General features: G+C 53.4%; 1 protein-coding gene across 6 annotated transcripts in view; it reads left to right on the forward strand.

Moving 5' to 3' along the window:
- Positions 1-14,648, forward strand: part of LOC126051048 (protocadherin alpha-C2-like) — a 162,677-nt gene that overhangs the window by 18,290 nt on the left and 129,739 nt on the right. For 2 of the 6 annotated variants that reach the window (XM_049829703.1, XM_049829716.1), the window contains exon 2: positions 13,075-13,404. The exons of 3 other annotated variants lie outside the window; for them this stretch is intronic. In XM_049829703.1, the coding sequence (XP_049685660.1) occupies positions 13,075-13,404 (330 nt within the window). Of the gene's footprint in view, positions 1-11,925; positions 13,405-14,648 lie in introns of all 6 variants that reach the window. One more of the 6 variants, XM_049829712.1, reaches the window with a different exon arrangement.

Raw genomic sequence — 14,648 nt, forward strand, 5'->3', positions numbered from 1 at the left:
TGATTCTGGCGCTGGCACTGAGTAGGGCCTGGGCATTTCCTGAAGTGAAGGGTGATTCTGAGCAGTGGGAAGACTTGTTTGTGGGAACTGGAAATCCTTGGGAATTCCATGGCCTATGCCATAAGAAGAGAAGAATGGGAGATGTTTTTCTTGAGAAGGCATGTTGGAGAGTGGGGAGTGGAGGCTGCCTAGAGGAAAGCATGCGGCAGGATGGGCAGAGAGTGGTTTTGCCCAGGATTCTTTTCCAGGCTCCAAGGATCTGGAGTATGAGGCCTTCTGGGTCTTGAGATAGTTACATGGTATTGAAATGCCCACGGTGTTGTACGACTATCTGCCAGCAGAGACAGTCCCTTGTGCTGCTGCCTGATTGCCATAGGCAATGCATTGGTAGGAGGGGGTGACATGCAGACGGGTGAATACTGTCTGATGAACCTTTTTGCTCCTGTTTTGGGAAATACGTTGTGGGAGGGTAGTGTTTCAACCTGCTGTCTTTGTGTAGTGGTGGGCATCTGTAGCAACTTCCACAGCTGCTGATGTTGCCATGAATGTAGAATCACAGAATGGTTTGGGTTGGAGGGGACCTTAAAGATGATGATCTAGTTCCAAACCCCTTGCAATGAGCAGGGACATTTTCCAGTATATCAGGTTGCTCAAAGCCCCATCCAGCCTGGCCTTGGACACTTCCAGGCAAGGGGCATCCACAGCTCCTCTGGGAACCTGTTCCAGTGTCTCCCAGCAGGTAATTTCTTCCTAGTATCTAATCTAAAACTACCCTCTTTCAGTGTAGAACCATAACACTTCATCTTATCACTACAGTCCCTTGTAAAAAGTCCCTCCCTATCTTTGGTGTATGCCCCCTTTGAGTAGTGGAAGGACGCTATAAGGTGTCCGCGGAGCCTTCTCTTCTCCCGGGTAAACAACCCCGAGTCTCTCAACCCTTCATAGGGGAGGTGCTGCAGCCCCCTGATCATCTTTGTGGCCCTCCTCTGGACTCGCTTGAGCAGGACCATGTCTGTCTTATGCTGCGTGCCCCAGAGCTGACCAGAGTACTCCAGGAGGGGCATCACAAGAGCATAGTAGAGGGAGAGAATCACCTTCCCCAACTTGCGAGTCACACTCCTTTTGAATGCCGCCTGCTACATGATTGGCTTTGTAGGCTGTGAGCACGCGTTGCTGGCTCATATTCACTTTTTTATCCACCCGTACTGCCGCGTCTGTGTCCACAGGGCTGCTCTCAATCCACACATTGCCAGGGCTGTATCCATGTTTGGGATTGCCCCAACCCAGGTGCAGAACCTTGTGCTTGGCCTTGTTGAACTTCATGAGGTTTGCACGGGCCCAGCTCTCAAGCCTGTCAAGGTCCCTCTGGATGGCATCCCTTCCCACTGGAGTATGAACTGCAGCACTCAGCTTGGTGTCATCTGCAGACTTGCTGAGGGTTCACTCAATCCAGCTGTCCATGGCCCCGACAAAGATGTTAAGTAATACTGTTCTGCATACAGGTCCCTGAAGGACACCACTCGTTGCTGATCTCCACCCAGACATAGAGTCGCTGAGCGCAACTGTCTGAGTGTGACCATCCAGCCAATTCCTTATCCACCAAGTGGTCCACACGTCAAATCCGTGTTTTTCCATTTTAGAGGCAGGGATGTTGTGTGGGACAGTATCAAATGCTTTGCACAAGTCCAGGTAGGTGATGTCAGTTATCTTCCCTTATCCACCAATGCTGTAACCCTGCAATAGAAGACCACCAGAAATTTGTCAGGCATGACTTGCCGTTAGTGAAGCCACGTTGGCTGTCACCAGTCACCTCTCTGTTTTCCATGTGCCTTAGCATAATTTCCAGGAGGATCTGCTTCCCGGTCTTGCCAGGCACAGAAGGGAGACTGGCTGGCCTGTAGTTGCCCAGGTCTTCCTTTTTTTCCCTTTTGAAAAATGGGGGTTATGTTTCCCCTTTTCCAGTCACTGGGAACTTCACCAGTCTGTCATGACTTTTCAAATATGAGGGATAGTGGCTTGTCAACTTCATCTGCCAATTCCCTCAGGACCCTCAGATGTATCTCATCAGGTTCCACGGACTTGCGCACATTCACAGTCTCCAACCTCATCTTCTTCTACGGTGGGCAGTACCAGCTGAGGTTTGCTGTTGTGGGTGTGAATTGTTCTTCCGTAGAATAAAATCACTGCCAGTTGCGTTAGAGGTGCCACACCACCAGCTTTGCAGATGTTCTTGCTTGCTGGTGTGTAGCATTTCGACTCAAGACCTATGAAGAGCTGTGAGACATGCAGGCTGTGGTGGTGGCAGCCCCCCAGGCACTATTTTCTGCCATTTCCGTTGCCGACTGCTGACTGTGCTTGGATCAGATGTGCTTTCTTGTCACAAACTCTGTCGTCCTCCTCTTTGGTTGTCCTCTGGAAGAGATGTGATGGAAGGTGACAGTTGAGACTTCAGGGTTTTCTCTTCCCATGGTGTAATTTCTCCATTTTGGTTGGCTGACCAGAGTCATTAGGAAAGTAGGGAAGGCAATACGGGCTTTTCCTATGTTTTTTTTCCAACTGTGTTGTAAGCCTAGTTGATAAGATAAATTTTTCAGGGAGAGAGGTGTGACCGAAGAAGGCAGGTGTTAGAAATGGGAATTTTCTTTTGCTGCTCCCCCTTTCCGCCAGGGTGTGGACTACGTTCCTCACCAGTGAAGTGTCTTGACATATGCTGGCCTGTTTTGGTGTTCTTTCAATATTTGGATCAGCAGTGACAACCTTAAAGAATCCACGTAAGCCTTCTTTTCAACCCCCAAACCCCAACCATCCCCAAATTGTCCGACACGTTAGATCTCATCCATTACAGCAACGTCCTCATCAGCATTTGGGTTGCTCTCTCACAGCATGAAATCAATGGCCATTGCCACTAGAGTTTTCCCGATATCATGGGTTTAGGAAAGGCATGTCCTGCTTGACTAACCTGATCTCCTTCTTTGGCAAGATGACAAACTTAGTGGATGAGAGGAAAGGCTGTGGATGTTGTTTGCCTGAACTTTAGTAATGTCTTTGACACTGTTTCCCACAGGCTTCTCCTGGAGAAACTGGCTGCTCATGGCTTGGGCGGGTGTACTGTTTGCCGGGTAAACAACTGGCTGGCTGGCCGGGCCCAAAGAGTTGTAGTGAACAGAGGTAAATCCAGATGGTGGCCAGTCACAAGCGGTGTTCCCCAGGGTTCATTCTTGGGCGAGTTCTGTTTAATATCTTTATCAGTGATCTGGATGAGGGAGTCGAGCGCACCCTCTGTAAGTTTGCAGACGACACCAAGCTGGGCGGGAGTGTTGGTCTGCTTGTGGGTAGAGACTGTGCAGAGGGTTCTGGAGAAGCTGGATCAATGGGCCGAGGCCAACTGGGTGAGCTTCAAGAAGGCTAAGTGCCAGGTCCTGCATGTGGGTCCTAACAACCCAATGCAAGGCTACAGGCTTGGGGAAGAGTGACTGGAAAGCTGCCTGGAGGAAAAGGGCCTGGGGGTGTTGGACAACAGCCAGCTGAATATGAGCCAGCAGGGTGCCTGGATGGGCAAGGGTGCCAATAGCCTCCTGGCTTGTATCAGAAATCGTGTGGTCAGCAGGAGTAGGGAAGTGATCATCCCTTTGTACATGGCACTGGTGAGACCGCACCTTGAATACTGTGTTCAGTTTTGGGCCCCTTCACCCCAGGAAAGACATGGAGGTTCTGGAGCGTGTCCAAAGAAGAGCAATGAAGCTGATGAAGGCTCTAGAGAACAAGACGTACAAGGAGCAGCTGAGGGAACCGGGGTTGTTTGGTCTGGAGAAAAGGAGGCTGAGGGGAGACCTCTACAACTGCCTGAAAGGAGGTTGTAACTAGGTCGTTGTTGGTCTCTTTTTCCCAAGTAGCAAGTGATAGGACAAGAGGAAATGTCCTCAAGTTGTGTCAGGGGAGGTTTAGATTGAATATTAGGAAAAAATTTTCCCCTCAAAGGGTTGTCAAGCATTGGGAAAGGCTGGCCGGGGAAGTACTTGAGTCACCATCCCTGTGGATATTTAGAAGACGTAGTGCTTAGGGACATGGTTTAGTGGTGGACTTGGCAGTGTTAGGTTAACGGTTGGACTCGATGGTCTGATGGATCTTCTCCAACATCAATGACTCTATGATCATCTCTGGAAATAGTATTGCTCCGAGATATGTAAGGTTTCCATGTGAGGTTGCTGAAGCACTGCAAACCATGAAGAGTAAGCTGCGGAGAGTCTGCTGGACATGGTGTATGCGATAGCATCTGTATGTTTTTCTGTGGTGCTCTCATTGACAGAAGGGTCCACAAAAGCTGGACTGAAAGGGAAGTGTGGCATGTTCATGGAGGTGAATGTGGCAGTGGCATTGAGTAGTGCCTGGGCATCTCCTGACGTGAAGGGTGACCTTGAGCAGTGGGAAGGCTTGTGTGAGGGAAGTGGAAATAATGGGACGACCATGGGCCATATCATAAGAAGGCAGTAATGGGAGATTACGTGCTTTTCTTGAGAACACATGTTGCAGAGTGGGGAACGGAGGCTGCCTAGAGGAAAGCATGAGGTAGGAAGGGCACAGAGTGTTTTTGCCAAGGATCTTTTCCCAGGGTCCCAAAGGTCTGAAGTATGAGGCCTTTTGTGTCTTGAGACAGTTACATGGTATCGAAATGCCCACAATGTGTTTTGAGGTTAGGAATCTCTCCCACCAGGGAGAGTCATTTGTGCTGCTGCCTTCCTGACCTAGGCAATGTGTTGGTAAGAGGGGTTGAGATGCAGACTGCTGAATTTTGTCTGCTGATCCATTTCCCGTTTGTTTTGGGCAGGGTGTTGTGGGAGGGTAGCGTTGTGGGAGGGTTCAGCCTGCTGTCCTTATGTAGTGGTGGGCATCCATAGTAGCTTCCACATCCGTTGATGTTGCCATGATGGTTCCTTGTCCTCCTCAGGCAGGATTTGTAAGCGGAAGTGATGAGGAGGTGGCTGTAATCCAGTGTTCTTTCTCCAAGTGTGTTGTAACCGTAGTTAGTATGATAAAGTGTTGAGGGAGAGGAGTGTCACCCCACAAGGTAGGTGTTAGGAACGGGAATTTTCTTTTTCTTTTCTTGCTTCCCCTTTCCCCCAGGATCTGGAGTGTATGCCTCGCCAGTGAAGTGTCATGAAGTACGCTGGCCTGTTTCGATGTTCCTTGAATATTTGGATCAGAAGTCACATCATTGCACAAGCCCTGGAAATCATCTTTTCTTACAAAAAAACCAAAGAAACAAAAACCCAACCCAAATCCAAGGAACCGTCCCTCCCCAACAAAACCGAAACCAAATTCCTCTACACAGTTAATATCTTCTGTTACAGTGCTGTGTGTGTCAACATGTTTGTTTTTCCCTCAGAGCGTGAAATCAATGCCATGGTCATCTTGAGGTGTCCTAGCATCAGTTTTATAAAGAGTATTGCTCCCAGGTCTGCCAAATTTCCTTCTGAGAATGCTGAAGCATTGCCAAACATGAAGGGCCAGCTGCAGAGACTCTGCTGGATGCTCTGTGTGTGATACCATCTGTATGTTTATTTATGGTTCTGTGTTTGGTGGGAAGGGTCTGGAAAATGTGGAGTGAGCCCTGAGGTGTGCAAGGCAACTGTTGCATGTTCATGGAGGTGAATGTGGCAGTGGCATTGAGTAGGGCCTGGGCATCTCCTGATGTGAAGGGTGACCTTGAGCAGTGGGAGGACTTATTACCTTTGCTGACTGCAGATCATGCTGGTATCGGCTGTGGTTTCCTGTCATAAACTCTGTCCTCACCTTGGTTGATTCTCTTCTGCAAGAGACGTGATGCAAGGTGACAGTCGGGAGTCTACCCTATAGTGTAGTTTCTCCATTTTTATTTGCCCAGCAGGGTTATTATAAAAGTAGGGAAGGCTGTATGGACTTTTCCAAGTGTTCTTTTTCCAAGTGTATTTTAACTGTAGTTAGTCGCATGAAGTGTTGAGGCAGAAGCGTGTGACCCAAGGCAGGGATTTCCTTTTTCTTGTCCTGCCCTCCCCTGCTGGGTTTTCGATTTGAGTTCCTGGCCTGAGAGGAGGCGTGACTGTACACTGGCCTGTTTTTATGTTCCTTCAGCATTTGCATCACAAGCCATGCCGTTACAAAACTAATGGAAAAACCTGTTTTCAGAAAAAGAACCAAATGAAAACAACCCCTAAAAGCTAAACAGCTCACCCCAAAAACCCAAGAGAAATTTTTTGTACACGGTAGGTATCATTGGTGACACTGGTGTGTTTGTCAGCATTTGGGTTCCTCTTGCACAGCATGCAATTTATGCCCATTGCCATTAGAGCTGTTCCGATATCACCCCTATAACTATTATTGCTCCCAGTTGTGTAACGTTTCCATCCGAGGTTGCTGAAGCTACAGGAGAGTGTGGCATGTTGCGGAGGTGAACGTGGCAGTGGTACTGAGTAGGGCCTGGCCATTTCTGGATGTGAAGGTTGACCTTGAGCAGTGGGAAGACTTGTCAGAGGGAAGTGGAAATCCTTGGGAGGACCGTGGACCATGTTGTAAGAAGACAAGAATGGGAGATGATGTGCTTGTCTTGAGAAGGCATGTTGGAGAGTGGGGAGCAGAGGCTGCCTAGAGGAAAGCACGAGGCAGGATGGGCAGAGTGTTGCTGCCCAGGATCCTTTCCAGGCTCCAAGGGTCTGGAGTATGAGGCCTTCTGGATCTTGAGACAGTATGTGAAACTGAAATGCCTGCAATGTGTTTTGAGTTTATGAATGTCTCCCACCAGGGTCAGTAGGTTCCCCTGCAGCCTGCCTGATGTAGGCAATGTGTTGTTAAGAGGGGGTGACATGCAGACTGGTGAATGCTGTCTGATGAACTTCTTTTCTCCTGTGTTTTGGCAGGGTGTTGTGGGAGGGTAGTGCTTCACCCTGCTGTCCTTGTGCAGTGGTGGGCATCTATAGCAGCTTCCATAGCCGTTGATGTTGCCATGATGGTTCCTTGATCCTGCTTGGGCAGGATTTGTAAGGGAATGTAAGCAGGTGGTTGTAATCTTTCTGTGCTTGACTCCCCCTACCTGTTCACTGGCACAGTTGGCCTTGGTAGAGATGGTGTGTCCTGTTATGCTTAAGTCATTCAGAGATGTGCACTTACACGCCTGCCCAGCTGTGGTTTTCGCTGGTACAAATTCTCCCATGCCGTCGACATTGTGAGTGTGCTTCTGCTTCAGTATTTGGTGTGGTTGTATGGAAAAATACTAAATTTTTGAGACAGGAGTCAGAGCTGTCAAGCTCTAATCAAAGCATCTTTACATTCTAATGCACAGCAGTGTTGTTTCCCTCTGAGGTTGCTTGAAATGTCCGAAAACATTCAGGGTGAAGTTCAGGCAGCTGGCAAGAGTCTGTCAGACACTGTGCGGCTTTGCAGCCCTCCATATGTTTTCTGTGCCATTTGTGAGGGAAAGTGAGGATGTGCAGAGGCCTGGGTCATGTTGAGAATGGGGCTTAGAGGTGGGGCATGTTGTTGGGCTGGAGCAGTCCCCGGGTGCTGTGGCTTTAATCCTGTGAGTGGCTGAAGTGTGGCCTGGGCATGCGTCATGGGGAGTGTGACCTTGAGTGGGGAAAAGTCTTGCGTGAGGGAAATGGAGATGCTGGTTAGAATGTTGTCTGTGTCATTGGGGAAGAAGTGGAGAACGTCCACTTAGCTGGAGATGCCATTGGCCTGGGTGCTAAAGGTATTTTTCTAAACACTTACTTCTTCTATCTATAGCAATCTATCTTGATCAAGGACAACAGTTCCTCCTTTACAGGGTGATTGTTTTACAGCCTCACCAGCCCACAAGGGCAATAATTCCTCTTTTTCAAGGTAATAGTTTTACAGCCTCACCAGCTCATGGTCCTTGTATAAACATAGAGACAGCACTCTCTGTGTCTTCAAAGTTCTTATCTTATCCTTCCCAGGGCCTGTGGCCGACAAGTTCCAACACACCTCCATCTATCAATTTAGCAGTGCTGGGGGTTTTGCTGAGACCAGCCAAATCCTGTCCCACACCTGGGTGTGGGACAGAGGATGGCATTAGAAAACCTCAAGAAGAGGCTCCGCAGACAGTGCTACTTGCCCGGGATCCTTTCAGGGCCTCCAGAATTTCTGCATAGCTTTGTGCCTGTTGTTGCCCTCTTGTGTTTCAATACAGTGCAAGGGGTTCCTTTGGTTTTCTTCCCTCCTCTTACCAAAACCTCCCATTGTTTTGTTTTCTCTTCTCTCGCATTGGCAATGTGTTGGTAACAGCGGATGATATGCAGGAGGCGGAATTGTGGCAGCTGTCAGGTTGCAGACATTTGGGCGGTTTGTCATCAGTGTGGGGGATGGCTTTTCCACTCTCTTGAGCTGAGCTTGACATTGACAGAATGTCCTTGGCTTTCAGGTCTCCCTGCTACTTCCCTTGTGATAGAAGTGCATAAGGGAGTACTGTGGACTGTGTAGCATTTTCCAGGCTTTTGCAGAACATGAGTAATTTTTTTTGTGTCCAGCTTCCCCAGGAATCTCTCGTAATCCTAATTTCAAACGTCCCTTAAAGGCATTGTTTCTGCTTTTCTGAAAATGTTTTCTAGTTTGAAGAAGCAACCAGTGATTCTACCGCTCAGTTGTTCATACCTGAAGAGGATGAGTTTGGGAGGCAGATGTACTTTTGTTCCTGTTTTGTCATGGTATCTTGCTGTTGGATCAACCGAATGTTGCCAGGATTGTAATGCCTGTAGGTTTGGAGCAGCAAAGCACCACTGCCTGCTCTCGGCACTTTCCTGCTGCTTCGAGGCACAGCCCGAATGGGTGGCAGCAAGCATGTATGGAAGAGGGATCACAGTCCATTTCATGGGGTGGATGTTTTGGGCATTGAGCGGATGTTGTCTGTAAAAATGCCATGGTGTTGTCCTCGTGGCTTTTGTTTGGCTATGTGATGCTATTCGAAGGGGACTAGTGCCCCTGGGTACTGAGGTTCTTGCTGTGTTGTTCTGGCAGTGCATGCCTGCCTGAATGGGAAGCAAGAGCTTGCCATTCAGCGTGCAGGTGGAAAATGAGTCTGGAAGAATGGAGGTATATGGAGAGTGCTTGGGAGCTGTGGTTGCCCCGTGCTTTTTCAGTCCTCCTGGAGGCTTGTTGTGCTTGGCTGTGCTGGGTTTGAGTTCCTGAATGAGAGAGTCACCTGTGTTGTTTGGACTCTGTGGAGCCTTTTTTTAAATGAGACATCCCTGTATCTGGGGCTTGTGTTGCAGAGAGTGGCGGATTATGTTCTAATGATGCAGAGCTGTTCTTTGCTAATTGATTGTGTCAGTCTGTGATTTGCTGGGTCCTTGAGATGGCTGGTATGGTGAAAGGTGTGTTCTTCTTCAGGAAGATAAGGGCAGGTGCAGATTCATAGGCTGGAGAAAAACAGGAGGGTTGTTTACTGTATGGAAGGGTGGAATATGATAGGGATGAGGAATGAGAGCTCTTGCCAAAGGGCACATCCGTGCTTCATGCTGTAGGCTTTTTGAAAAGTTCTTGGTAAAAGAAGAATGAATAGAAGAAAGAAGAGATGGAAGTGGAAAAAAATGGGAAGGAAGGATAGGGCAGGATGAAAAAAAAAATGGAAGACGAGTTGGGAAGGAAGAGGAAAAGGAAGAAGGACAGGAAGTAATCTATACAAGTAAGAAGCAAGCAAGCAAGAAAGATAACGAGAAAGAATGAAAGAAAGAAGAAAGAAGGAAGAGACAATTGCGGAGATTACCAGCATGCACTGATCTTGTATTGACACAATGAATGGAGTGGAGGACCTTAGCACCCTCGGTACTCAAGGTGCTGTGTCAGGCTTGGTGAAAAGTGGTGAGGAAGAGGAAGGAGAGGACTTGCCTGAAGGGGTGTCCATGCTTCATTGTGAGTGTGTTGTAGCCATTTTGAAATTATTTTGGTGAAGGAGAAAAAGAAAGGAAGATGCAATGGCTCGGCTGTTTGTGTATAAACAGAAAGGATTAGGACGCAAAGATGAGGCAGGTCAGGGAAAAAAGGGAAGAGCTAGGGATGGAGCTAAGGAAAGGCAGAAGGAAGAAGAATCAGGAGAAGAAAGGGTAATGGAAAAAAGAAAAGGAAACAGAAAATGGCAGGCAGGAAGGAAGAAGAGAAGGAAAGAATTGGTGGAAGTAAAAAGAAAGTAAAGAGGAAGAAAGGAAGGAAAGAAGAGACGATAGAGGAGATGACGAGCACGACGTCACCTGTAGACACTGAAGATAGTTGGTCCCTAACAGCCTCCGCCTTGGTTAGAGTACCGCGCTGCGGCGCTGCTGGCCCGTAATTAGCGCTGCTGTCTCCGTCTTTGACGGTCTCCGCCGCGGTGCCGGAGGCGACTGGCGAGCTGCCAGCGGGGGTAAAGAAGAGCGAAGGATGGAAGAATGGAAAGGGGAGTAAAGACTTGGGCACGTCCGGGCAAGAACGAAAAGGAGAAGGAAGAGCAGAAAGAGGACATCGAAGGTGGAAAGAGAAGAAAGCAGGAAGAGGTTGGAAAGAGAAGATGGAACAGAACGGAAGAAAGCAGTGTCAGGAAAGGAAGGAAGAACGCGAGAAAGGCATAAGAAGAGATAACTGAAGGAGGAAATAAGAAAGGACGAAGGCAAGAGCAAAGACGCGAGGAGGAGGGGAAAAAGAAAGGCAGGGGGCAAAGCAGGAGGAGCACGGCAGGAAGCGAGGCGAGAGGCGGCGGGCTGGCGATGGTGGGGAGCGTGCGAGGCGTCGGAGCAGCACACGGTGTCGCTGCAGGCTCAGAAACGGCGTCGGAGCGGTGCGGCGGCTCCGCCCCGGTGCGGCGGAGAGCCCGGCTGTGAGCGCGGGGGGGCGGCGCGGGGCGGGCAGGAGAGCCGGTGCGTCCGGGCGGCGGCGGGGAGCCGTGCGGGGCCCGTGCGGGCGGCGGCGGCGATGGGCGTGTGCTGGGGGCCCGTGGTGCGGGTGCTGGTGCTGCAGGCGGCCTGGGCGCTGGGCGGCGGGCAGGTGCGCTACTCGGTGCCGGAGGAAGCCAAGGCCGGGACGGTGGTGGGGCGGCTGGCGCAGGACCTGGGCCTGGAGGCGGGCGAGCCGGAGGCGCGTCGGCTGCGTCTGGTGGCGCAGGGCCGGCGGGCGAGCGTGGAGGTGAGCGGGGCGAGCGGGGCGCTGGTGGTGAGCTCGCGGCTGGACCGGGAGGAGCTGTGCGGGAAGAGCGCGCCGTGCGCCCTGCGCCTGGAGGTGCTGGTGGAGCGGCCGCTGCGCGTCTTCCACGTGGAGCTGGAGGTGACCGACATCAACGACAACGCCCCGCTCTTCCCCGCCGCCCGGAAAAACCTCAGCCTCGCGGAATTCACCACCCTGCCCGGGTCTCGGTTCCCGCTGGAGGGCGCGTCGGATGCAGATGTCGGAGCCAACGCGCAGCTCTCCTATGCCCTTAGCCCCAGCGAGTATTTTACGCTCGATGTTAAATCCTCTGACGAGAAGAGGAAATCCCTGTTCCTGGTGCTCGCCAAACCGCTGGACCGCGAGACGATGGCTGAGCACCGTTTGGTGTTGTCGGCGAGTGACGGGGGCCGTCCGTCGCTGACGGGCACAATGGAGCTGGTGATCTCGGTGCTGGACGTGAATGATAATGCGCCCCAGTTCAACCAGTCGGTGTATAAAGTGCAGCTGCCGGAGAGCACTGAGGAGGGGACGTTAGTTGTGCGGGTGAATGCCACGGATCCAGACTTGGGAATACATGGCGAGGTGCTTTATGAAATTGATACTTTTGTGCCTCCCTCGGCCTCAGATGTGTTCAGCATCGACAGGAACAGCGGGAAGATCATACTGACGGGCGCCCTGGACTTTGAGACAGTTACTTTCTATGATCTACACGTTAAGGCGAAAGATAAAGGCTTACCGCCACTGTTGGGTCACTGCAATGTGGAGCTAGAGGTGCTGGACGTGAACGACAACGCGCCGGAGGTGTGGGTGACGTCGCTGTCGGTGCCGGTGCCGGAGGACGCGGCGGTGGGGACGGTGGTGGCGCTGCTGAGCGTGTCGGACCGGGACTCGGGGGCGAACGGCCGGGTGCGCTGCGCGGTGTGGCCGGCGGCGCCGTTCGGGCTGGTGGCGACGTTCGCGGGCTCGTACTCGCTGGTGCTGCGGGAGGCGCTGGACCGGGAGCGGGTGTCGGAGTACGAGGTGGAGGTGCGGGCGGAGGACGGCGGGGCGCCGGCGCTGCGCGCCAGCCGCGGGGTGCGGGTGCCGGTGTCGGACGTGAACGACAACGCGCCGGCGTTCGCGCAGGCCGTGTACACGGTGCTGGCGCGGGAGAACAACGCGGCGGGCGCGGAGCTGGCGCGGCTGTGGGCGCGGGACCCGGACGAGGCGGGCAACGGGCGCGTGAGCTACTCGGTGGCGGAGGGCGTCGGCGGGGGCGCGGTGGCGGGCGGGGGGTGGCGGGCGGCGTCGAGCTACGTGTCGGTGGACGCGGAGAGCGGGCGGCTGTGGGCGCTGCAGCCGTTGGACTACGAGGAGGTGCAGGTGCTGCAGTTCGAGGTGCGGGCGGTGGACGCGGGGGAGCCGCCGCTGTGCGGCAACGCCACGGTGCAGCTCTTCGTGGTGGACGAGAACGACAACGCGCCGGCGCTGCTCCCGCCGGCTCCTGCCGGGGGCGGGCCGGGCGTCGGGGCCGCGGGCTCGGCGGCGTCGGGGCCGGGCTCGGGCTCGGGCTCGGGCGCGTTGTGGGCGTGGGCGGCGTGGGGGGCGCCGGCGGGGCAGGTGGTGGCGAAGATCCGCGCGGTGGACGCGGACTCGGGCTACAACGCGTGGCTGCGCTACGAGCTGTGGGAGCCGCGGGGGAAGGGCCCGTTCCGCGTGGGGCTGTACAGCGGCGAGGTGAGCACGGCGCGGGCGCTGGAGGAGGCGGACGGCCCGCGGCAGAGGCTGGTGATCGTGGTGCGGGACCACGGGGAGCCGGCGCGCTCGGCCACGGCCACGCTGAGCGTGTCGCTGGTGGAGGGCGCCGAGGCGGCGCTGGCGGCCGCGGGCTCGTCCTCGTCGGGGGCGGGGCTGCGGCCGGCGGCGGGCGCGGAGGGCGGCGCGGCGGCGGCGGCGGCGGCGACGAACGTGTGGCTGGTGGTGGCCATCTGCGCGGTGTCGAGCCTGTTCCTGCTGGCGGTGGTGCTGTACGGGGCGTCGCGGTGGGCGCCGCGGGCGGCCGTGCTGTCGGGGCCCGGGCCGGCGACGCTGGTGTGCGCCAGCGAAGTGGGGAGCTGGTCGTACTCGCAGCGCCAGAGCCGGAGCCTGTGCGTGGCGGAGGGCGCGGGCAAGAGCGACCTGATGGTTTTCAGCCCCAACTTCCCGCCGCCGCCCGGCCCCGCGGCGAAGGAGACGCAGCCGGAGGCGCCCGCTCTCGTGGACACGGTCAGTGCCCCCCCCTTTGTCGCCTCTCGCCCCTTCCCCCTTCTTGTGGCCCTTGTCGCCCGGGCCCTGGGCAGGCGCTGGGGGGAGCCGGGCTCAGCCGCCGGGGCCCGCGGGCGGTGGGGGCTTGGCGGGTGCTTCGTAAGGGTGTTCGCGGGACCTTGGCGTCCTTGCCGGAGCCCCCGGGCTCTCGCTGTGGGGGAGCAAGCAAGCAAGCAAGCAAGCAAGCAAGGTGTTGCTGCACCCTGCAGCAGTGGCCGTCCGCAGCTGACCTTTGCTGTGGTGGGTGTGGGCTGTTGTCCCGTGGAATGAAATCCCTGGCGACTGTGATGTGAGGTGCCACGACATCAGCTTTGCGGACGCTCGGGCTTGCTGGTGTGCAGCATTTCCACCCGAGCTTGCTGAAGGCGTGCCAGGCACCCAGGATGTGGTGGTGGCGGCAGTCCCGCAGGCACTATTTACTGCTTCTTAGAGTTGCTTTTTGCTGACCGTGCTGGTATCTGCTGTGGTTTCTTGTCGCAAGCTCTGTCCTCGTCCTTATTTGATTCCCTTGTGCGAGAGTTGTGATGGAAGGTGACAGTTGGGTGTTCAGGGTCTTGTCTCCCTGTGGTGTAATTTCTGCATGTTTATTCACCCACTGGGGGAATTATGAAAGTAGGGAATGCAATATGTACTTTTCCTATGTTGGTTTTCCAAGTGCGTTGTAACGCTAGTTGCTAGTGTAAAGTGCTCAGGGAGAGGAGTGTCTCCCCCCAAGGTAGGTGTTAGGAACAGGAATTTTCTTTTTTGTTTCCTTCTCTTCCTTCCTCGCAGATTCTGGAGTGCATGCCTCACCAGTGAAGTGTCATGAAGTACGCTGGCATGTTTTGATGTTTCTTCAATATTTGGATCAGAAGTCACATCATTTTAAAAGCACTGAAAAATCTTTTTTTTTTTACAAGAAAAGGGAAATAAACAAACTAACCCAAAGCCAAAAAACCAGCCCCCCCCCCCAACAAAACCGAAACCAAATGCTCCTACTCAGTCACTATCATCCGTTACATTGTTGTGCGTCTCAACATTTTTGTTTTTCCCTTGGAGCATGAAATCAGTGCCATGGTCATCTCGAGCTGTCCCAGCATCACCTTTATAAAGAGTATTGCTCCCAGGTCTGTCACATTTCCTTCTGAGAATGCTGAAGCATTGCCAAACATGAAGGGTCAGCTGCAGAGATTCTACTAGATGCTGTGTGTGTGATATCATCTGTA

The sequence above is a fragment of the Accipiter gentilis genome, chromosome 26 (assembly GCF_929443795.1).
Source record: "Accipiter gentilis chromosome 26, bAccGen1.1, whole genome shotgun sequence".
Classification (NCBI taxonomy): domain Eukaryota; kingdom Metazoa; phylum Chordata; class Aves; order Accipitriformes; family Accipitridae; genus Astur; species Astur gentilis.